This window comes from Episyrphus balteatus, chromosome 3, assembly GCF_945859705.1.
Source record: "Episyrphus balteatus chromosome 3, idEpiBalt1.1, whole genome shotgun sequence".
In the NCBI taxonomy this organism is placed as follows: Eukaryota; Metazoa; Arthropoda; class Insecta; order Diptera; family Syrphidae; genus Episyrphus; species Episyrphus balteatus.
Window position 1 is genome coordinate 103,459,205 of NC_079136.1, and position 25,991 is coordinate 103,485,195.

At 30.7% G+C, this 25,991-nt stretch overlaps 2 protein-coding genes across 2 annotated transcripts in view; both read right to left on the minus strand.

The window, feature by feature from the left end:
- Positions 1-18,128: 18,128 nt before the first annotated feature.
- Positions 18,129-25,991, minus strand: part of LOC129913165 (peptidoglycan-recognition protein SB1) — a 38,991-nt gene continuing 31,128 nt past the window's right edge. The window contains exon 4 of the mRNA XM_055991715.1: positions 18,129-18,270. Coding sequence (XP_055847690.1) covers positions 18,251-18,270 — 20 coding nt within the window. The 3' untranslated portion in view covers positions 18,129-18,250. The remainder of the gene's footprint in view (positions 18,271-25,991) is intronic.
- Positions 21,648-23,688, minus strand: LOC129913164 (odorant receptor 85b-like). The gene is made up of 2 exons (XM_055991713.1): positions 22,233-23,688; positions 21,648-22,175 (listed from the first exon to the last, which is right to left on the minus strand). The coding sequence occupies exons 1-2, from the start codon at positions 23,196-23,198 to the stop codon at positions 21,954-21,956; spliced, it is 1,188 nt and encodes a 395-aa protein (XP_055847688.1). The 5' UTR covers positions 23,199-23,688; the 3' UTR covers positions 21,648-21,953.

A 25,991-nucleotide genomic window follows, 5' to 3' on the forward strand; every position in this document is an offset into this window, starting at 1 on the left:
AAATAAAAAATTGATTTAAATGAATTAAAAACTTTTTCTGAGCTATTGTGATTAAGAAAAGAACAAATAGATAAAGTTCAGAAAAAAATTTAATTTATTTAAATCAATTTTTTATTTAAAAATTATTTTTTTTTAATTCACTCAGTTCGTTTATTTTTTTTTTAATTACTTTCAGTAGCCTTTTTTATGAAATAAAACTTATTTTTTTTATGAAAATAAACTGGGCTTTAAGAAAAAAGACAAAAAATTAATACTCATTAACGTGTTTTTTTGACTTAAATGATATGAAAGTGTAAAAAACAACTTAAAAAACGAAGAAAATTGTGTTTGATGCAAAATTGTGGAAAAACGGTTGTCCGCAGAAAAAAAAATTTGAGACAAACTTAAACTGTAATAAATTCTTGATTGGTTGTAAAAAAAATCTTTCAAATCAAACTTAGTTTGGCAAAGATAAGGCCAGTTAAAGGACAAGAGAGCAAAAATCATAAAAACCGTGGTAACTCGAAAACGGGACGAAAACGAGAAAATTACCTCTTAAGTTTTTCGACTTCAAATGACCTCAGGAATCCATGGTTTTCATTTGGGGCGGTGACTGTGGGACACCCTGTATGTATATTTTGAGCTAAGACAATAAGCTTTCAGATGGTATAAAATTTTTTATAGGTTGTTAGGGAAAAAAATGGAATTAATGACGTGAGAAGATAAAAATTCATGTTGTTTTTGCTTTTTTTGATGAAAATGATTGTTTTGAATAAATTATTTTTATACTTTTTGCGCATTGTAAAAATTTAAAAATGGTTTTATTCTTAAGAAGAAATACTTGGCTTTTAAATTGCACATTTTTTTTTGTAAGCTTTTAAAATAAAAAAATTAATATACCTAATGATAATGAGAAATTAAAAAAGGTATTTTTTTTTAGCTTTTTCTTGTTAATTATGATTGTTTGAAATAAGTAAACGCTTCAATTGACTCATTTTAAACAAAAGCAAAAAACCTGTTTTCTGACGACGTTATCACGTAAAATTATCGTCCGCCAACCGGCTTTACAGACAACCTCTTTTTTTTGGCTTTTTGTTATTTTTTTTTGTTGAAAAAAATGGGTTAAAGTAACATAAATTAATTACCTTATTATATACTTGTCAATTAATTAATTATTTGACGGTTTCGTTAATTTGTTTCACCTAAAACTGTCTCACTGATCGCACCCCTTGTAAGCAGTGAGACGTTTTGAAATTTTCTACATTTTAGTCCAATGTGATGCTCTCAATCATTCTTTAACTACAACTTTTTTTGCAACATTAAGATAAAACATGTCTTAAACTGACTTCAAAGTTTGGTTATAGGCTATCTTGAAAACATTCTAAGATATACCAATTTAAAAAAAGGGTGTCCACTGTCCGCACCTCTCCCCTACGTCTTTCAAATTATTCTTTATGTGACGCTCTTTTTTACTAATTTTTTTAGTTACAAAACGCAGTGGTTTTCTATGTAGGTAATGATATGGACACGGACAGTAGGCCGGAGCAAAGTTTAATTTTCTGAAAACAGTATAGTCCTAAAACTGATTTAATAATTTTTTTTAAATTTTTTCCCACCGCTAGGGGCTGCGCATTGCAATGCAAAAATTTAAAAATTAAACAAAACGAAAGTTATAAACTGAAATGTAAACATACAATGTCGCTCCGGCGTCCGACCTAATGGACAGGATTCACATTCAACAACAGGGAACAGGGTATAATAATGTTAATTTTAAGATTCTTATAGGTACATATATTAAATTAAATTTAGGTATCTTTGAAAGGGGTCCGCCAACTGACAATTTTTTTTTGTTAGGGCTCCGCACACTCTCAAAGGTTGAGAACCGTTGATTTACATGATTTATTTCAGTACAAAATGAACCTATATATAGGAATAGAAACTCTTAATTTTTAATTAGTAACGTGCTTTTCATACTAAAGTTAAAAAAGCTACGCATTTTTTAATATCAAGTTGAGCTAAAATCTCAACTTTTTCTTGAAACTTATGAAAAACCAAAATCATTAATCTTTTCATTTTACTAAGTACAAAATTCCAAAATCCACGTAAAAATAAGTAATCAATTATTATCCACGCGAAACCATTTACCCCGACTCTTACCCACATCCACAGTAACACTAGAACCACAATTCTTTCGTTGTGGCATGCTTTTATAACAAAAAATAATAGATTTCCAAGGCGAACACCTCAAACCCAACCAAAAACATGAAAACACAATGACACTACGATATGTCTTGTACCATATCCTTGTTTTGTGGATGATAGTCCTCTTTTAAGAAACGTTCCTTTACACTAACAACCTGAGTCAATTGATTGTATATGTGTACGCAATTTTTCACAAGTACTTTACTTTGTTTAATTAAATTACAATGAAATAATGTTTCATAATCGTATTTTACTGTTGACAGTATTCCGGGGCGCAATGGGCGCAAGCGCTATTTAATAAAATCTTCGTGTCAACAGAACACACTTGAAGATTTACTTCTGATTTTGAATGCAACAAGGATCACTGTGTAAACTGTTACCAAATACACTTCACTCAGTGCTAATATTTTCCGTCAAATATTAATCAATTGTTTTTGTTCTCTTTCAATCTTATTGAATTCACACATTTTGCATGAAACACTAGGGGTGTTTTTTTGGCAAAGCTATCCGCAGTAGGATTTCCCAAATATCAACATTGACCAAAAATTCATATGCACGCACCAAGAGAAAGGAAAACATAAATTTAAACACTTCATCAAATTTCTATCCGCAGCTTTGTTTAGCTTCTATTCCTATCGGCAGCTGCGTGTTGTTTTTGTAATGCATGTAAACGCCAACTGCGGATACGGATAGCAATGCCAAAAAAACACAGCTACTTTTCTCTAATGGAAAATATTTTCTTTTGCAATAACATTTTTTATTGTTCGTATATTGTAACAACACGTAATTGTCGATAAGAACAGAAGCTTAAGCTACAGATACAATTTTGACAAAGTATATAAGTTTCTTTTCTCCTTTGTCTAATTTTTGAACATCTTTAAGATAACAATAATTCGTCTCCCTAGAATTATGTATAAGTTCGTACCTATCTCGTAAAAATTCATAATTTGACATTTTGATGCAAAATGATGTATATTCAATAAGAATGGGCAGGTTCAGAAACGTTAGGCACTAAATATTTAGGTAATTTCCCGGTCTCTGATTGGTCAGCTGTCAAAAAAAATCTTTCCAATTTAGGTAATTTTATTGGAATGCTAACTCGAAAGTTAGGCAAGAAAATTTTCCCTAAAAATTTAGGAAAGTTTTTTTTTGTCAACATGACAGCAGAATGTTTTGAATTAAAGAATTAATTTAGCAAAATTAAATTTATTTGTGTGAAAAACGAGTAAAAAGTGCATTATCGGTTATAATTAATATTATTAATTCATTAAAGTTAAGTGAAATTTGGTGTCTTCCCATCCGATCGGTAAAATACTTAAGTAAATTTTGAAATTTGACAATATCATCATATCCAAACTAATTTAGTCAATTTCCTCAAATTTCCGTTCAGAAAATGACGTTGCCTAATTATCTAGTCCCTAATATTTCCTAAACGTGCCCAATTATTTTAAGATATTTTCAAGTAAATTGAAAAAAATATGGCAAATGAAAATAAAAAACAGGTGTTGAAATTCAATAGAAAATTGAAATCAAAATTGAATTATAAACGGAATCCCAAAGTTTACCTATACGTGAATTCCATACCCCTTGAGACACCGTGAAATGTAATTAATAAAAGAGGGAGAAACTCTGAGGACCCCGTCAAAATGCCAATATTACACAATGTTCCAATACGAGCGCGAAGCAAGAAGATGGGAAGACCTCCTGGGCCCTATTTTACCAACTTACAGATTTGTAATTACAAGTAATTTTCACAATATTTGTGAGAAAATCGATTTATTTTGTTTCACCAGTTTCTTGTGATTACAAAATTGTACCTACTTGTAATCTACAATATTATGAATTTGTGAAAAAATCCATTTTCTGTTTCACCGAAACTTGTATTTTACAAGTAACAAATTTGTGAACTTTCAAGTTTTTTGTTGGTTTCTGTTTCACAAAAAAAAAAAGTTACAAGTTTCTATTTATTTGTGAAAATTTTCTACAAGAGTCAAGACTTATGTATGTATGTCATTTTTGATACAAGTTTGTTAAAGCCGTATTTAGAGTGATTAAAGTGTTTTAAATGGCCTTACGCCGAAGGCCATTATTATTATTTTAAGAAAAGCTTTGTTATTATTTTTCAGGGTTGTAAAAACACATTTGAAATTTAAAAAAAAAAAATAATTTATTGCAAGTAAAAAAATTTGCTTTAAAAAAAATGTTATTGCAACTGAAAAATATTTGCATTGAAAATAACATTTTTCTTGCAAAAAAATATATTTTGCATTACAAAAAATTTATATCACAAATAAAACATTTTCTGCATTAAAAAAACACAATGCAAATGTGTGTATAAAATATAAATATTAAAAATCCCTTACAGTTTTTACTTTTTGGCCTTATAGGCTATTGATTATGTCGAGTCGAAAAAAAAAATGGCAATAAGGAACTAAGACGTTCACGGGTTTTTATTGCAGGAATCGTTCAATGGGTTATAAGAGAAGATAAAACCGCGGAGTGCTATTAAATGAGAGGGTGGAAACTGAAGATAGGGGTGCAAATAATTGGAATAATGTTTTTCAAAAATTGAAAAAAAAAATTTCCATCCAAAATAGTCGAAACAATCATAAAAAAATGTCAAAAAAATCGATTTTTTGAGTTTTTTGCTTTTTTAGTTGTACATTTGGTTGAGATAGACATAAGCATTGCTCCAAAGAAAAAAATAAGATTAAATTTCCTTCAAAATGCTGTGCTCACTAATTTTTTCATTGAAAACTAACCGAAGTATGGCCATTTTAATCTATCTTTTTTCGCATTTTTAGTTTTACTCAAGTAAAACAGAAACATTTGAGGGGAAAGTATAATAACTTAATCACCGAGAACTGATAAAGAGATTTTTAAGAGGAGTTAAATACAATCATTGTTTACTATAGGAGGGGGGGTCTATGTCCCCCCGTTTTGGCAAGAGGGGCAATTTTCTAAAAAAAATACTTAAAAATTTAAAAAAAATATTAAAAACAACGGCAACACTTACAGTTTTGATTGATACTTTTTTCACAAGCTAGAATTATAAACTTAATATTGATTTTAAAATTAAGTTATTTTAATCAAGTGTTGCAGTTGTTTTTAAATTTTTTTTTTTTATTTTAAGTATTTTTTTTTAGAAAATTGCCCCTCTCCCCAAAACGGGGGGACAAAGACCCCCCCTCCCATAGTAAACAATGATTGTATTTAACTCCTCTACAAAATCTCATTATCAGTTCTCGGTGATTAAGTTATTATACTTTCCCCCCAAATGTTTCTGTTTTACTTGAGTAAAACTAAAAATGCAAAAAAAAAGATAGATTAAAATGGCCATACTTCGGTTAATTTTCAATGAAAAAATTAGTGAGCACAGCATTTTGAAGGAAATCTAATCTTCTTTTTTTCTTTGGAGCAATGTTTATGTCTATCTCAACCAAAAAAAAATGTACAACTAAAAAAGCAAAAAACTCAAAAAATAGATTTTTTTGACATTTTTTTTGATTGTTTCGACTATTTTGGCATGGAAATTTTTTTTTTCAATTTTTGAAAAACATTATTCCAATAGGAAATTTAATTCTTTACAAAAGTTTTATGTTAAATATACCAAAATTTTGTTTGGTTTACGAGGTATATTGAAAAAACCAAAAACGGGGCTTTTGCACCCCTATCTTCAGTTTCCACCCTCTCATATAATAGCACTCCACGGTTTTATCTTTTCTTATAACCCATTGACCGATTTCTGCAATAAAAACCCGTGAACGTCTTAGTTCCTTTCTAAAATACATAATAAATAGCCTATTAGATAAGGTTCAATAGTATAGATAGTTGAAATAACTAATGAAGGTTGATCAGATACCCAAAATTGGAAGAAATTCGACGAATATTAAGAAAAAATATTTAATACACACACATTTCGCCTCGATTTTTTTCTATTGAGAACATTTTTTATTTGCGATATAATTTGTTTTTAGTACCTATATTTTAATTTGCCATAAAATTTTTATTTTCAATGCAAATATTTTTCAGTTGCAATTACATTTATTACAAGTTTGTGAGATAAACTTGTTGTTTACAAGAAAAAAATATATTTGGTGAATCGGTAATTCTACAAACTTGTGGTTTTCTAAAGTAAGTTGTAATTTTTTTTTTTTCGATAACCACAAAATTTGTACTTTGTGAAACATTGTACAAATTTGTACTTGTGAACTACAAGTTATAAATTTGTGCTTGTAACTTGTAGTTGGTGAAATAAGGCCCTGATACAAGCAAATGCAAAAACACTAGGCCTCAGAAATGGAACAATACAAAAGCGAGAAGTAAGCTTGCAGCCGATTTCTGAGGTCAACCTTGTGAACCCCACAGACAGATCACTACTGTGAAGAAGATAAGTGGGAGAGTTACGATCCCCTGGAAATTGAGATCATAAATGAAGAAGACGAATCAACCCCCACTGGCTGTTAGTTTTTTTATGTTTGTAACCTCATAACTTTGGACTGAGTGAACCAATTTTGATAATTCTTATTGGAAAGCTGGTGCCTGCAGTGTGGTCCCATTTCAATTTCGTTCAATTCTGGCTGTAGAAACTATGAGAAAAACCATAAAATGATTATTTTATTTAAAATAAGATTTGTTTTCGTTATATCTCAGATATATAAAGGTCCCAGAGGAAAAACGGCACATGTCCACTCTGCACTTTCAGTCAAAAATAAACTAATGAAAAGCTTTTGTAGTATTTACTGAGCACTATCTGGAGACATCCTTACTTTTAGAAAACAAATATAAGCCTTGATGAAAAAAATAAATAATAAATAAATAAATGATGTGCCTTTAGTATTAAGTTGTAGGTATAGGCAGAACAAAAGCAAAATTGCGTTTTTCTCGGAATGGGTTGGAGTGGACTTGTGCTGTTTTTCCCCTGGTAATTTTCAGGCGACGAAGTGTCAATGGGCAGTGGCGTACGTTGAGTCGCCGGGGCCCCGGGGTTAGACTAAATTTTGGGGCCCCTTAGTTACAAAAAAAAAAAAATACTTATACTCCATACGTTTTTTTTTGTATGGCTTATTTATTTTTAGGTTTATTTTAATGTTTTAATATGTTCGTAATGCACTTTGCTATACTGAAAATGAAAAATGTAAATAAAGTTTTGTCTCTCATAAAAGTAGTAAACACTTGTACTAGGGGCCCCCAAAATTAAATATTTAGAGACCCCTAAAATAAAATTTTTTTTAGCTTAGAATTGGTAGTTCTTGGGGCCTCTGTTCAGAAGTAATAAATACAAATACATATTTTATTTTCCATCATCAGGCCGCTGAAAAATTATTTTTAGAGCCTCAAATTGAATTGCTTAGAGGCCCCTAAAATATAATATAATTTTTTTGGAGCCAAGAATTAATACATAGGTATTGGGGCTTCGTTCTGAAGTAATATTCGGAATGCCACCAATAACGTAATGTTTTTATTTTGGGCCCTGATGTATTTATGTTGGGGCCCCTAAATTTATATTTAATTTTCCATTTGATTGTTTTGAACCACTTTTGAAGATCCTCAAATAATATTTTTTTGCTTTTTTGGGGCCCCTAATGTATTATTTGTGGTGGCAAAGATTTTTCAAGTAATATTTTTTGGGGCCCTAAGATACAATTATAATTTTTCTTTTAAAAAAGCAGTTTATTTTTTTTGGGGCCCTTGGGGTAACTTTTTTTTTAAATCAATATACATATATTGTGTGGCTACCATTGCATTATACATTACACTGAATGAAATAATTTGTCTCCCTGGTTACTTCGTAACTCAATTTATGCTAACAGTTCCTTCTCTGCATTGTCTCCAGTGGGGGCCCTGGGGCGGTCGGGGGCCCCGGGGCACCACCCCGCTTGCCCCAAGGGAGTGTACGCCCCTGTCAATGGGCCATGAGTATTGACAAGATTCTTGTGGGACATATCTCAAAAAATGTTAGTTGCGTTTAGAAAAATGTTCCAGATATATGTATTCCATTTCGTTCTACTTGTTAATCTCAAAAGCTTTCATTAAAACTTTTGCTATTTTTCACAAGATAGTTTACTTACATTTACATCCATTTATATTTGTTCTGTATGTGCTTGCTCGTCAAACTATAGGCCGACAGTAAAAAGTGTGTAATTTCCTTTATTTACGGACATATTATTCACTGGTTTAAAAAATATATCTGAATGTAAAGAATGTAAAATGTCAAAAATAAATCCAAAACCATAATATTCACTACTTAAATCCATCTCCTTAAATCCAAACAAATTTAAACTGCTGGAGGTCTGTTTAACTTTATAAATCCAGATGTAAAATTCATTTCCACAGTGTTCAGTTGTTTTGTCATGTGTCTTGTGAAGATAAATGCAAATTATACAAAATTTATTGAATAAACACACAATTTTTTTTTTGAGTGAATAATATGAACAAAAAATTAAATCCTTGGATTTATGAAATTCAGATTTAAGTGATTTGATTTCAAATTAACTTTAATCCAAATTAAATCCATAGTGAATAATATGGCCGTCATTGTTTTTGGTTTTATTATTTAACTACATAATTTATTTTTTTTTTAGAAAATAAATTAAAATTATTCTAGACCTCTCTTAAAGCCATGGACTGTATAAAATTAACAAAATTCTTTCCTTTCAGGTGAAACAAGAGTGTAAGGAAAACGATAATTAATGACTTTTTTGTCATCGCATTTCAATATCTTCGAAGAGAACGAAACAAGGAACTGCTAGAGAATTTCAATTAAATCAATCCTATAGCCTGCCAGCCACCAGTCTAAAAAAATAGAGGTTCCCCCTTTTGCTTACTGCCTGCCATTTGCCATTAGATTTATATCATTTTTTAGCCTTAATTTTCTCTAGAAAAGTAGCGCGCGGGAAAAACAATTTTCTTGTGGTTTTTCATTTTAATTGCTTCGGCTCTTCGGTGTGGTTATATTGTGGTGATGGTCAGCTCAGTTCAGCTTTCTTTCCATTCTGCAATTACTTTGATTAATCTTGGTTTTGGGCTGCGGAAAAACTCCTCTTCTACAGTTCCCAAGTTTGGTTAGTGTGAGTTTGCAGTTTGCAAACCGCGAATTGAAATTAAAGTTTTCCTGTTTAAGTATGATAGGCAAGATTTGGTTAGTTTAATTGAATTATAGATGAAGGATATCCACTATCCAGTTTACCAAACAAAAAAATGAAAAGAGGATAGAAGGGAAACAAAACTAAAGGATCTATGCGCAAGAAAACGAGGTCACTTTATTGTTGAGTCCAGTGGAATAAAAAGAAGAAAAAAAATGTTCATCGTCGTCGTCTCTTTCATCCTTGTCGTGGTTCGTCTTTTATTAAATTTCAAGAGGGATAACAAAATCACTAAGCGGAAAGATTGCAGAAGGTCTTTGGTTATGGAACGGAATTTTCTCTATTATTCGCGCTGTTCAAAAACGGATTTGAGTAGGATTTTTTTTATCATTGAATTGGTTGCCAGTTGTTGGAGCTTCACTTCACTAAGGAAATAGATGTGCACTGAGGATTTTGACGAAAATGCGTTTTACAAAAGGAAACTAAAGGAGGAGAATGTGTCACTTATTGTATAGGGTATTACGAGTGGAGATTTATTTGGAAATAAATGAAAAAATCGTTTATTCTTGGCTTTTCCGAAGAATTCAATTATTATCTCAAATTTATTATTCGGTAGATAAAGAATATAAGGAATTAAGTCTAAAACTTTAACAAGCGAACATGAACAAGATACGATAAACGATAGTTAGGGTACTTACGATAAAGATTGAAAAACACTATTCAAAACCGATGCTAATAAGATGCTCCATATAAAAATTAGTAAAAATGTTGTAAATATAAAAGATCTGGGCCCTTTTTCACCAACTACAAGTTACAAGCACAAATTTGTAACTTATAGATCAAAAATACAAATTTGTACAATTAAATTCTGTTTCACAAAGTACAAATAAGTAATTCACAAATTTGAGATTATTGAAAAAAAAAAATTACAACTTATAAGACATCCATTTACTGTTAATTCATATAATTCTCATTTCAATGTTCAATATTCTAAATTAATACTTCACGTTTAATCACATTAAAATAATTTATGTTCATATATTTCATTGATTTGAAATTATTTCAAAAAGCGCCTCAGAAACAAAGCTGCGAATTCTAGGTTTGTCACAGATAATTTGAGAACTGATACTACACACTAGGGTGTAGTCACACCCACAAACATCAAGGACGAAAACCTGGTCCTACAAACTTACTTTTGAAAACCACAAGTTTGTAGAATTACCGTTTCACCAATTATATTTTTTTCTTATAAACAACAAATTTTCTTTACAAACCTGTAAAGCTCGTTATAGTCTTAGCGGTGACCGTCGAGTTACTTAACTCATAAAGTAGAGGTTAAAATTGGTTTCAAATAAATGATGAGTTGACATTGAATATAAACAAATGGTATTGCCACTTTTATAACTGGAGCTCCTATGTGGCAACCATATTTTAAACGAAAAATTGTCATATCATATGTGATATCTTTGTAGATTGATCAAATAAGAAATTTTTTAAAATGCTAAACAAAATTCTAAATTGTGAGGAAAATTAATAAAATAATAAAGGATGAAGAACTACAAATATGCCAGCTTTATTCAAATGAGAAATAAAAACACTATAAAAGCATTAGTACGAGCCTAGCGGAGCCTTTTTCGCAAATCAAATTGGGAGTAGTTTATAATTTTGTTGCTAATTAGTTACAGACACTTTGATTTTGTTGCTCCGGTAGTTCTCGAGATATTCAGCCCTATCGAGGTATCCTTTCGGAGAAATTTTTTTTCCGATTTGTTCGAAATCGGAGAGTTTGCTATGGAGGTATCTGTTCCGATTGACATATCGGAGAATCTTCCCATGAAACATGGCGCCCATCAACGCATTGCGATGAAGTGTGTTCAACAAAGACTTTTTGACAGTTGCGTTTTAAATTTCATCGGAAATTCTCCGACACAAAATAGTTGCGGAATAGGTATTTTCAGAAAAGTTGAATTTTAGAGAAAAAAATATAAAAATGTAAATATAATTTTGATTTTTTAGAGTAGATTAATAAAAAACAGCGACAAAGCCTCAGCAAGAGAGGTTGGTTGAAATTAAGAAGACTTGAGCATCGCAGGGATTTTTATTTATTGAATAAATCACGCTGACACATGTGTCAAATGAATGCAATTGTATACTTTATTTTTTTGTTCAGAAGTGGATATCTTGAAAGAAATGTAAGTTCCGATCGGAACGGGCCATCGTTTCGGAACTTGCTCCGTTAGTTTTCGAGGTATTGAAATTTTTCGTTCAGTTCCCATGAACTTAGATGAGCAACAAAAACATTGTTTTTGAATTTTGTAATGTGCAAACTCTTTTATTTGAAAAGAAAACAATCAAAGTTCAAATTCAGTCTAGATTGTTTTGTTTACTTATATAAAAGGTAGGTACAGACAGTGCAACACGGATATAAGAAAGTCTGAAAATCCCAGAAGTTTGTTTCTTAGGTATATCCGAGATTTTCTTATATAAAAACTTCGGATTTAAGAAAGAAAAAAACTTTTTAGAAAATGGTTCATCTTTTTTAATAATATTTTAATGACCCTGAAGATGAGGCAAGTAAGACCTCGAAATATATTGGCCAAAAATAAATAATTTTCTAAAATAAAAAGATGCGTTTCTAATTTAATCTGAACTTAAAGAAGCAAAACAAAGAAGGTTATAGATAAAAGAAAGTTTCTTATATAGGTGTTAAACACGCAATATAAGAAAAAAATGTCTTATTCATGATATATCTGATGTGTTAAAATCCTGAAAATGAAGTCGGTCACAAAATATTTCTTTGCTGCCGGGTACAAATGGGTTAGATAAAAAAAATGTTTTTTTGTTGCTATTGGACTTCAGCAAGCTTTTTTTAAGATCCTTCCTTAAGAAATAATTCGGGCCAAAGGATTTAAATCAGAAAGTTGCCGTAACTAATTAAAAACAAATACACATTTTGAATTAAAAAAAATATATTGCAAATGAAACATTTTCAGCATTGAAAAAAAATTCAATGCAAAATCTGTGCAATAAATATTTTTTTTTAATATTGGCTAGTTGATCATACTTACATTAGTTATTTCAAATATACTATTGAACATTATGTAAGTGAAAAAAAAATGTATGGCCACTTTTTGCTTTAAATTTTTTTTAAATGCAGAAAATTTTTTCATTTGCAATACATTTTTTTTAATGCAAAATATTTTTATTTGCAATAAAAGTTTTATTTTTTATATAAAAAAATTTTTGTATTTGTAATAAATATTTTTTTCTAATGCAAATATTTTTCAGTTGCAATAAATATTTTGTTTAATGCAAATTTTTTTCAGTTGCAATAAATGGTTTTGTTTTTTGTAATTTCAAATGCATTTTTTATTTCAATTGTTATTTTTACAACCCAGAATAATAATAACAAATACAGCCTTTCTAAAAATAATAATAATGGCCTTCGGCGTAAGGCCAAAACACTTTAATCACTCTAAATACGGTTTTTACAAATTTGTAATAAGAATGATGTACCTACGTCTTGACTCTTGTAGAAAATTTCCACAAATTAATAGAAACTTGTAATTTTTTTTTTGTTTGGTGAAACTGAAACCCACAAGAAACTTGAAAGCTCACAAATTTGTTACTTGTAAAATACAAGTTTCGATGAAACAGGGAATGTATTTTTTTCACAGTTTTTAAATTGTAGATTTAAATTGTAGGTACAGTTTTGTGAAACTGGTGAAACAAAATTTACCGATTTTTTCACAAATATTGTGAAAATTACTTGTGATTACAAATTTGCAAGTTGGTGTAGTAGGGCTCTGATTGTGATGGTCTAAGTAAAATGTATTGCTATTTAGCCAGAATCTAAAAATTTTACTCTATACCTACAATAATTTGTACGAGTAGGTATGTTTATAATAGAAAAAATTGTTTCATTTTATTTTCAATAAGTTTGAACATTCAAAAATTGTTTTAAATCGTTTTATTATATTATCAACAATATATAGAAGGTTTATGTAAAAAAAATTTAAAAAAATGTTTTTTTTTCCAGAGCAACGCTCTGCAAAGACGGCGAGGGTTTCTCTAGTTTATAATAAAATATGAACTATACAAAACCGAAAATAATTCTTTATTAATTTAACTAACTTAGACATACATATATCAAATGGTTAGATCAAAAAGCATAGAGCGCTGGCACTGTACTTTATATAGTTTGAACAAAGTGGTCTTCGCTTTTTTAAGGGGTTATATCTAGTTGTAAGTGCAAAAAAACCTTCTGTTTTTTGGATTTTTTGTGAAGAGGCATTTAATTATATAAACATAAAAAATACATATCCATATAGCAAATTGTATGTATTAAAAGAATTCGCTGTGTATTTAAAAAAAAATATTCGGTTCCGTTATTTTTGTAGTACATCTCCTAGCCGACCTTCAAAAAAAGGTGTCTGGCGGTGAGCAAGATATCTCTGACCCAAGTCACTAAAAATTAAAAAAAAAACTAAAAGATATATTTTCAGGATAGACGAATGCAGGTAATGAACGAAGGATTAGTCAAAATTTTGATTTTGACAAAATGGCGGCTTCCCAAAGAAAAAAATCGTTTTTTTTTCACGAAAATTTACACTTTAAAGTGGCTTAAAAAATCGAATTATTGTTAAAAACCTTTTTCCTTCGTTCAATACCTGACAAAAGTATCTAAGAAAATTGTGTAAAAAATTCAAGCCGATTGCTCCAGCCGTTTCGGAGAAATTTTGCTCACCGCCAGACACCTTTTTTTGGAGGTCGTCTAGGAGATCTATTACAAAAATAACGGAACCTAATATTTTTTTTAAATACACTAAAGGGGTTTTGGGTACCCTTAATATGTATATATATTAGACTGGGCCAAAAAAATAAAATATTTTTTTTTTTGAAAGTTACTTCGAAAATCTTGTTCAGGATGATGAAAAAAAAATTTGGTGAAAATTTGAGCCGTTAAAAAAAATTTTAAGAGGTCTATCATCGGTGTTTTTTATTTTTATACATGATATGATGTTTTACAACAGAACTGCTAGAAGATCAAAGTAAAAAAAATTTCTGTTCATTTTTTCTTATATAAAATTAAATTTCCTACAAAAAAGATCTAATTGAAAATTTTCGTCAGACGAGCCGTATTCGAGTAATTAAGCTTTTTAAATCGAAGTGTTTTTTCAATTTGCCTGTTTCACTTTGGAATTTTTTGATGAGCAAATAAGTGAATAGAAAAATAAAACCTCGACAGATTCTTATAGGAAATTTAATTCTCTACAAAAAAGGTCTCATAGTAATTTTCCCTAAATTGAGTTCTGAAGAAGTTATTCACGATTTAAATCGAGAAAAAAATTAAAAAATCAATTTTCAATTTCAAAATTTTCTAATTCACTGAAAATTCAATATTTTCAAATTAGCAAGATGTTTTCTTGTAGGGAATTAAACGTTCTATAAAAAGTTCCTTGGCAGCAAATTAATTGCTTTAACCGTTTAGAAGATAATCGTATTCAAATCGCAATGCATACTTGTCATAAGAAAACTATTGAAATCAGTGGGCATTGGTTTTGATACGAATATCTTCTTAACGGTTAAAGCAATTAATTTGCTGCCAAGGAACTTTTTATAGAACGTTTAATTCCCTACAAGAAAACATCTTGCTAATTTGAAAATATTGAATTTTCAGTGAATTAGAAAATTTTGAAATTGAAAATTGATTTTTTAATTTTTTTCTCGATTTAAATCGTGAATAACTTCTTCAGAACTCAATTTAGGGAAAATTACTATGAGACCTTTTTTGTAGAGAATTAAATTTCCTATAAGAATCTGTCGAGGTTTTATTTTTCTATTCACTTATTTGCTCATCACAAAATTCCAAAGTGAAACAGGCAAATTGAAAAAACACTTCGATTTAAAAAGCTTAATTACTCGAATACGGCTCGTCTGACGAAAATTTTCAATTAGATCTTTTTTGTAGGAAATTTAATTTTATATAAGAAAAAATGAACAGAAATTTTTTTTACTTTGATCTTCTAGCAGTTCTGTTGTAAAACATCATATCATGTATAAAAATAAAAAACACCGATGATAGACCTCTTAAAATTTTTTTTAACGGCTCAAATTTTCACCAAATTTTTTTTTCATCATCCTGAACAAGATTTTCGAAGTAACTTTCAAAAAAAAAAATATTTTATTTTTTTGGCCCAGTCTAATATATATACACAGTACGAGCTTTAGGAAAAGAGGAAGGGATGTAAAAGGAGATACCGATGCACATTGGTTTTAAAGTTCTGAACATCAAAATGGGAGGGAAAAACTGGGGCGGGTAATGCATTCCACATTCTAGTAGTACGACTAAAGAAAGAATCTCTGTATTTGACGGTACGTCCGAAGTTGGGCTCAAGTGCACAGAGAAAAATAGACCACATAAAATAGAACAAAAACAATAAGATTTCTCTATGGTTTTCATCCAAGAAGGAAACCTTATTAAAACAATCGGGTTTTCCTTATTGTTTTAAAATCTGCAAAAAAAATAAAAAAACCATGACCAGGCTGGGAATCGAACTGGAGACTTCAAATCATTAGTCGCCCACCTTACCACCTGAACCAACCTGCCATGAAAATATTGATCGCGATTTTTGTTCTAGTGCTAAGTTGCAAAAAAAATCAACTTTTCAGTCAAATTTTAATAAGATTTTCTTAATAAAAATAATAAGAAATCTCCTTAAAAAACCCTTATTAATCGTTGATTTTAATAAGATTTCCTTATGAAATGTATGGAAGGTAAAACAATATGGCAATCTGTTAGTTTTTAGCGGGTCATATTTTTCTCTGTGTGTAAACTGATGGGCATTCCTTGAAGTACGAGTATTACGGTTGAATTGTTTAAGGGGAGGAATGCAGCTAGCTTTTTCATTAGAACATTTTTTAAAAAAGTACCTATAAAATAAGGACAGGCATGATACATTCCGGCGGTGCTCAAGAGATGGGATTGTATCAGTAATGAACCTATCACCTATCATTTTAAAAGCTCTATTTTGAATTCTATCCAAATAACTCAAGTGGGTCTTAGGAGCACCTGCCCAGATATGGGAATTATACTCGAGCTTTGGGCGAATATATGCTTTATAGATTATAGCCAGATCAGAAGGTGTGAAATATTTCTTACATCTTCGGAGGAAACCTAAGCATTTCGCAGAGTTTTTGGCTACATCGAATATGTGCTCATTCCACAAAAGGTGGTTTGTAATGGACATACCTAGAATCGAAAGCTGATCAGTTTCCTCTATGCAAGTACCACTCATGGATAGTTAGCAGCATTGTGTTTTAGAAGCATTAAATTCTACGCGGTTTCTTATTCCCCATTGGACAATGCATTCGAGATCAGAATTTAATGAGCTTATCATATTTTGCCGTTGGAGTTCCACATCCGAAGGACATGGGTGTGAATCTTCAAACGAATATGAAAAGCTGAGGGTTCTATCATCTGCGAAACAATTTAATGGATTAGAAGTTTCAGAGAGCAAATCATTAATGAAAATGAGAAAGAGAGTCGGAGACAAAACGGAGCCCTGGGGCACACCAGCGTTTATATTATGGGTTTCAGACTTGAATCCATCCAAAACGACTTGAATTGAACGGTTCGAAAGGTAATTTCTAATCCAACGAAGAAGAGATTCATCAATACCGAATGCAAGCATTTTCGATAAGAGAGCTTGATGCCAAACTCTACCAAATGCCTTTGAAACATCAAGTGCAACAATCTTACTTTCTCCAAAACGATGTAAAGATTTGTTCCACTGATCGATGAGATAAACCATCAAATCACCAGTGGACCTGTTGCTACGAAAGCCATACTGCCGGTCATTAAGAAGCTTCCGTTCTTCAAGATATTTCTTAAGCTGGAAATTAATCAGCGTTTCCATGACCTTGGAAGGAAGGGACGTAAGTGCAATCGGACGATAGTTAGAGGGTGAAGAAGATTCGCCTTTTTTAGGGACAGGCTGGACAAATGCTGTTCTCCATCCACTCGGAAAGAGACCTGTAGAGTAGGACAGATGGAAAAGCATTTGATATGAGTCGACTAAATTATTTTATAATTTTTACTGCTTAAGGCGTATTTTTAGTAAAATTACAATAAGAAATAAGCTAGCTATTCAAGCTATTTCAAGTTCAAGTCTGATTTTTATAAAGACCAAAGAACCTTGCTACAAGAATTTATACATATCATAATTATGCAAAACATAAATTTTGACAGAAATCGTAAACATTTTTAGCAATAATTAAAATAAAACATGCGTTTTTCCATTGTGACATAATAATTACTTCATTTTTTTATAGACCACACTCCATTTACAGATGAATCCTTTACGGGACTCTAAAGGGCCCAACCCATAGAATCCGTCGCGTGCGTTACGTCGAAGTTTTCAACTGACGTTCTTATGAGAATCGACCCATACATGACGGACTCAACGGATGCGTTTTATGGGTCGGTTCTCATAAGAACGTGTATATTTTATAAAGCTGTCAGTTAAATCCGTCGACGCGTCGTTCCTGCATGTCAAGTATGCAGTGAACAACATCCACTTCGCACTTGTCCAATTTTTTTGAAAATGTCTGTTGATGACAGGCATCAAACAGTGCGCAAAAATAAATTTTGTTTTAACTGTCTTGCGATAAATCATAATCTTATTCAATGCAAAAGCACTAGCACCTGCCAACGATGGCGACGTAACGGATGCGACGGATTGTATGGGTTGGGCCCTTAAGAAATCATACAAAATCATTCTGAATCCTTATTTCTGTATCATCATAATCCGAAAAAATTAAAATAAAACATGCGTTTTTCCATTGTGACATAATAATTACTTTATTTTTCTATAGACCACACTCCATTTACAGATGAATCCTTTACGGACTCTAAGAAATCATACAATATCATTCCGAATCCTTATTTCTGAATCATCATAATCCGAAGAAGCGTAAAAAACTTATATGATAGTTGCCCAATCTGCAATGTAATACAAAAAATCAATTAATTGTTTTGATTAAAATTTCCGAATCACACACCAAGAGTTTTAATGTGTATAATATACTTTAATTGGATGAAATATTTATTAATATTTTGTTTATTTTTATACATTCAGGGCATTCATGTGAATACATTTACATTACTTGAATTAACATAGTGTAAATTCAAGTAGGTAAATATTTAATTGATGCCATTCACTTCTACAGCTTGTTTTTGTTTGCCATAATTATTTAACAACACTATCCATGTAAAATTTCTATTCGTGTCAATCAAATTTAACCATCCCTATTTTTAATGTCAATCGATTCGTTGAATTCGAAAGTGAATTTATTTACATTTTCATTTTTTTTAAATAAATCATGCTTTATGCTTTAATGAATTTGAATATTGCTGCGATGCGATGTAAAATCCCCTTATTTCGAAAATGACAGCCTTTCATTTCAATTTTCAGTATCATTTCATATTTCATTTTGCTTAAACTTTAATCGTTTTATTTTAACCTTTCTCCTCTTAATTAAAGCACTTACCTAAATTGCAGAAAGTTTGTTTCAGTTAAGCGGATTTCTTATTTAAGACTAGAACGCAGCTGAAGCGAAACAAATAATTTTGAAGTCTCCAAAGTCACCAGCGGACATGTTAACGAAAAAAATATTATAGCAAATTAAAAATAATAAAAATACAATTAAAAAAATTCAAGAAAAAACATCAGAAATTAGTTTTAAAGCTCTTATCTCGCAATATTGACACTTGGAGTCACGGCACCTGGTGGACAGCGCCGGAAACAAAACATAAAACACAAAATAATATAGATTTTTTTCGATTTGCCATTCAATGTAGTTTCCATAAGAAAAAAACATAAAATACTTCGAAAAACGTTTATTACGACTTACGAGTATCAATGTTATGATTGTAAAATGATATATAATAATATGTGTTTATATATACATATATAATATACAGGGTGTCCCAAAAGTAATGGATCAAACGAAATATGCTGACAGGCCAACTTTAAGGCTCTCAGAATTTGGTAACTTGTTCATCCCAAATCCTTACGGTTTTCGATTTAATGTAGTTTTTGTGAAATTTCGAAAAATCCCGACTTAGCAACAGTATTTTGCTTCCTCCGCTCATAATTGATTTTTGTTTTTTACAATTCTTTCACTAAAACATTGCTAAATAATAAGAAATAACTAATTAATCAAAAAATTTTTTATTTCATACGCCATTTTGATGCAAATTTATTAACAGTTCCATGTTTTATAAAAACTCAATTTCGTAGTTTTATTTCAGAGCATCATCCCGAAAAAAATTTGTATGGTGTGACACTGGTTTATTACTTCAAAAACTTGCCGTGTTATTGCAGTTTTCAAAAATGTATACAAGTTTCCAAAGATGAAATAAGAACGAAAGTTGTTACAATTTGAATGCAAAAAAACAGGGGTTTTCAGAGCAAAATAACAAACAAAAAGCGAGGCTTTTATTCAAAAAGAAATAAACAAACAACAGCCGAGAAAATGTGTTTATTTTTCTTTGTTATTTTGCTCTGAAAAGCCCTGTTTTGTTGCATTTAAATTGTAATATCTTTAGTTCTAGCTTCAACTTTGAAAACTTTTATACATTTTTGAAAACTGCAATAACACGGTAAGTTTTTAAAGTAATAAACCAGTGCCACACCATACAAATTTTTTTCAAGGTGTTATTCTGAAATAAAAGTATGAAATTGAGTTTTTATAAAACATGGAACTGTTAATAAATTTGCATCAAAATGGCGTATGAAATAAAAAATTTTTTGATTAATTAGTTATTTCTTATTATTTAGCAATGTTTTAGTGAAAGAATTGTAAAAAACAAAAATCAATTATGAGCGGAGGAAGCAAAATACTGTTGCCAAGTCGGGATTTTTCGAAATTTCACAAAAACTGCATTAAATCGAAAACCGTAGGGATTTGGGATGAACAAGTTACCAAATTCTGAGAGCCCTAAAGTTGGCCTATCAGCATATTTCGTTTGATCCATTACTTTTGGGACACCCTGTATATATTGTTTTTGTTACACTTTTTTAAGGCAAATTACATAGGAATTATTATACTTTTTGATATATTTTAAACCTGATTTAGAAATAAACACATATTATTATCATTTTACAATCATAAAATTGATACTTCTTCATATAAAATCAATTCGTAAAATAAATGTTTTTCGAGGTCTTTTTTGTTTTTTTTTGCTTATATGAAAACTACATTGAATGGCAAATCGAAAAAAAATCTATATCATTTTTATGTTTCCGATCTAAGTGGTAGATGCCGTGGAAAGCTATTTCCCAAGTCCCAATTGTAAATCAGACACCAAGATTTCATTAACGAAATTTCGTATGGAAAATTTCGTTTCGCTTCAGTGCTCTTTTAACTGAAACTACTTTGTCGGGTGTCGGCTATTATAAGGTGACACTTGATGCTTGACTCTTTTTGAAATTCAATGAGTTAGAAGGAGTTGCCAACATGATTTTTCTCTTACCCACTCATGGAATTTTAAAAAGAGGCACTCCCCTGGCGTCTTTGTGTAATAGCCGACTTTCTCGTTAGCGGAGTTATACAATTTTTGAGAAAACTTTAAAACTTAAAATTGTTTTACTACACATTTCTGGTAAGCGGATTAAAAAATAAGACTCACATTTATTTTGCTTCTTAAGCCTAGTACGCAGATCGAGCTGAATTTTCCATACAAATTATATTATTATATTATTGAGCCGATTTTTTCGATAATTTGTACAGTATCTCGAATTAAGCTCGATCTGCGCACTAGGCTGCCATAAGCAAGATAATTTTTAAAACAATTCACTTTTAAAACAATGCTTAAGATTTGCGTTCTCAAATCTTTAGCATTGTCTCAAAAGTGAATTGTGTTTTCGAGATTTTGACTTTGATATTCTGTCTTTTGAGATTTTGGCTTTCGAAATAAACTGTTATAATTTATTTAAATTCTATAGTCTATACAATTGAAACGTTCAAGCAAGGTTTCACTCTACCACTACTTACAACATGATTTTGACATTTTAGTGTTTATTCTGTGCTCTTCAAACTTCTTGCTACAATTTTGTTTGTACAATCGAATGTTTCAGAATTATTTGATGAAATATTTGATTTCGACAAAATTGATGATATTTGAGTAAAAATATTTTGAAAACCTACGATTTTGGGCCTTGATGCATTATCTTTGTCAACAACTATTCTTAAAGGGCTAAAATCACAAAAGACTGAAAAATTCGTGTGTTTTTCGACATATTATGCACTTTATAGCATGTTCATTTGGGTGTTACCATAAAAAACTTACAACTTTGTCAAGAATCAGAACGGTTGACCTTGATGTAGAAGCTTTCTGTACTATATAATAGGTCGTGTAAGTTTAATGTATGTAGTTGTGAAATTGTTTTAAAGTTAGCTAGTTGTAGTATTATGCCGACTTTTCACGAGTTGATTTTAGCCGCACGATATGTCGGTCGACTAGGATTTTTCTATGGGGATGTCACTTTAGTCGCCTGCGACTTACGTTCACACGAGTCGAAAAGCTTCGCCGCATGACAAAAATCGACTTGTGAAAAGTCCCCATTACAGTGAAACTATTTGCTTTCAATAAAAGTGGTTGTTGATTTAAAAAAGTAATAATTAAATTAATAAATAGATTAAGATACTCATAAATTGAAAAATATTACTAAAAATTGAACTTGCTTCAGTAAATGTCCTCAAAGAAATAGGCAAAGCAATGGTAGCCTTCAACTGCACCGGCTTTTGTGCTCTATTCATCATAAGAATCAGCGTTCTTTTATACGAAGTTGTTGCATTTTTGTACCATTTCTGACTGTATAGCCCAATGGCAATGTTTTCACTCTTAAAAAAGAAGAATATGATTAGTCTATAATATTTAACAACACATTGATTTCTTACCGATAAAGTGATCTTTTGACCATAGTAACAAATAAGAAAGACTTGAAACAACGAAGAAATTAGAAAAACCGTAAATTTCAACGAAACTAAATTAAAAACTCCTGTTGTTACTTGAACTCCAACAAAACAAATAATAACCGAAGAAGTTGAAAAATTAAAAAGCAAGGATACCCCAAAAGCTGCATTAATATCGTCGGTAAGGTAAAGTATCTTCTGATGATAAGCAATCATTCTATTCAGATATATTAAATCATCTTTTCCTCCATTCGGTGTGAATTCTTCGATTTTTCTATGAATATAATCTAAATGCATGCAAATTTGTGTTACTAATGCACAGAGTAATAAATCCGAAGCTATAAATCCCGAAGCCGCTGTATAACCGGCTAATATTTCGGTAGCATTGAGAAAATAATACCATGGCGTATTCTTCCAATCCCAAGGCAACCACACATGATATGGCAAGAATTGTTCAATTGGTCTGTCCATCACCATGGCAATGGTATACTGTAAAATAGCGAAGAGATTAAAGAACCATATGAGTACCATGTACATAAAAACGAAAAGATACATAACGAATGTAACGTCACGTAAGTAGTTCTTTAAATTATAATCGGTTTGTTGTTTTCTTGAAATTGGATAAATTTCTTTTAAGTTTTTAATAAGATTTGTAAGAACTTTCTTTTTGTACCAAACCGAAAGCATTTTACAATCGGAAGTTATAATGAAGCCTGAATATGAAGCCGTCTGAATGGCTTCGGTAAAATTCGTTCCCGTGCTAAAAGCAACATAAATAAAGACCAACTCGAAAATAAAATAGAAATTTAAATTTATCGATGTGATATAGAATACAAGGGCTAGAATGATGGAATTTTTAGACGTCTGATTAGAGTTTTTGTAGGGCTCAATGCCAACACAAAGGTAAAAAAAATTTGCAATTTTAATAAACTTCTCAAAACGTTCAGGCATTTTTTATTTTTAAAGTGGAGAAAATATTTTCGTTGTTTACAAGCAAGAAAAATTGATTAAACTGATTGAAAGTACATTCACATTTTGAATTTCATGTGGTGATGATTTCAAAATATTGATAATATGTTTACGCATTCAATTTATTATTCAAAAGCTTTAAGTTAGTAATTATAGTTTACTCTTAATGCCTAGACATGTGTATGCTTCCAAAAGTTGAAAGGATTATTTGGGGTGGTCACATAAAAAAATGGTTTATCAAATGTATGTATATTTTGTCATTAATGTTTTAGATTTTCTATAGGAACCTGTGTAAAAATAGAACATGATATTGATAAGTGATTGTATATTTAAAACGCGTTAAAAGAATTCTCCAGTCTAGTTTTGAACTAAGCACATTCATCTTCTATGTCCTATGCGCTAAGTAGGTAATTTTTGTATTCGGAACTATTTGCATGCATCTAGGCTAGCTCGTTTAATACCTATGTAAATTTCTTTTTTATTTAATTAAGCTTGATAAAAATTGTATGACGATTTTCAACTGACCATAGAGTTGGATTTTTGGTATGCAAGACAATTGAGGAAAGACTTTTCAAAGGGAAAAACTTTTTTTGTCATTTCTCCGAAAATTGAAAAAAAAAAAACTGAAACAAAATTGTGATCCTTCATACGATTTTCAGTTTTCACCGGTTTTGGGTTCAAAATCCTGCTTAAAAAATAGCATGTATGTATATCGAGGGTTCGGGGAAGAATATATTCAACTCATTTACATCTATGAAAACAGAGCGTCAGCGTGTTTGCTGAAAATGATTTTTTCAAAGATTTTAGACACGGGTTTCGCAATCACTAGTGTTGTATGTTGCTCTGGGTTTATTAGTCTCCTTCCATTGGAGGTGGTAGTCTACTAATAGTAGATGTTTTGGTTAATTTAATTCAATCATCTACTCATGCTTTTCTTCCTGAGTAGATGGGATTTGCATTGAATTCGTTGAAAGCACGTTCCATTGAAAATGGCAAGTAAACTACTAGTAGTACTTTGCCACCACCCAAAGGAACAGGGCTATAATAACACGGTGTTACAAAAATGAGGTTTCAAAATATACGCGGGCGGAGACGTATCACGTTTTGTAGAGCTAGTCGCACTGATTACGAAACGGTATTTGAAAATTCCCTAACACCCCCAAAATCTGGAGTTACGGGCAAAAAACGGTTTTTTGGACCTTAACCCATTGAAAAAATTCTAGCTCTGTCAATTTTTAACCCATTTTCCCATTTTTTTACAGTTTCTAATAGAAGATAAATATACCTTTTCAACAATGTATAAAACATGTAACTCGGTTAAACCACTTAGAATTTATAAGCTGTTAAAGTTCAAAAATTCAATTTTTTTCGGCATTTGCCCAACTTCGGCATCAATTTAAAGTATATGTTTTCAAAACAACATGCTATTAAAAAAATATATTCTAAGACTATATCTTTTTTCCAATTAATCGATGTATTTTTTATGAAAATCACTTCAAAATTGGCTTAGAAAAAAAAATTTTTCGATTTCAACCCAGATACAGAAATTCGAACTTTTAGGTAAATAAAATGCACGACTGGGGCCGCACGTACTTGCTCTTGTAGTTCAAAGTATCTATATTTTAGATAACTATTGTAAATTAAAGATTTTCGTTAAATTTTGAAAAAAAAATAAAAGTAAAAAAATTCCATTAAAATTTTTTTTTTCAAAACTTTTTAGATTTTTTTTTACATTTTACACTTCTAAATGCCAAGAAATAAAGAAAGAATAAAATTGGCTTTGCCTTTGAGGAAATAAACGACATTAACTAAAAAATACATCAATTTGGCAGAAAACGGCAACGCCATACCGTTCTAGGAAATTTTTGTGAAAAACTAAAAACGCAGTTTTGTTAGACTCATTAAGACTATAACGAATACCAAATTTAATCGAAATCGTTAGATTCGTTTTCGGGAAAATTGCAATAACTCATTAACGATACACGGGAAGAGCCGACATTAGCGATTAAAAAAAAAGAAACTGTCATATTTCCACTATCCGTATTTTTTGAGAAAAACTAAAAACGCAGATATATTAGATATACGTACAGCATTACTTGTGTGAAATTTAATCAAAATCGTTAGAGCCGTTTTCGAGAAAATTGCAATACCTCGAAAAGTTTGTATGGGAGGTATACGTTTTAGGGGAGATATTAAAAAACAAAAAAAAACCAACCTTGGAAATTACGAAATAATCATTTGTACCAAATTTCAAGAAAATTCGTCCACCTGTTAAGGCTGCAGCTTCTTGTACACCTTTTTTTGACGACGCACAGACGCACAGACGCACAGACGCACCGACGCACAGACCGACGGACGTCATGACGAAAACCACTTTTTCAGACTTCTCCATCATCGTAATGTTAGTTTTGATTAAAACCTCGAATTATTTTTTTGACACGAAACCAATACTTGCCCTATAGAGCAAGTAAAAACAAAAATGTTGTTTCGGCACGTAGTAGGATAACTTGGGAGCCAGGATTTGATAACGGGTTTTTGTAGAGGAGCTCAATACAAACATTTTTTTTTTTGGGAGGGGGGTCTATCCCTCCCGGTTTAGGTGGGAGGGGCATTTTTCTAAAAAAAAATTATCAAAATAAAAAAAATATATTAAAAAACAACGGCAACACTTACAGTAATAAATGATACCATTTCAGAAAGGCAAAATTGCACATTTGAATCAATATATTATAACAAATAGTTTTTGAAATAATCGATTTCAAAGTTAAATATAGC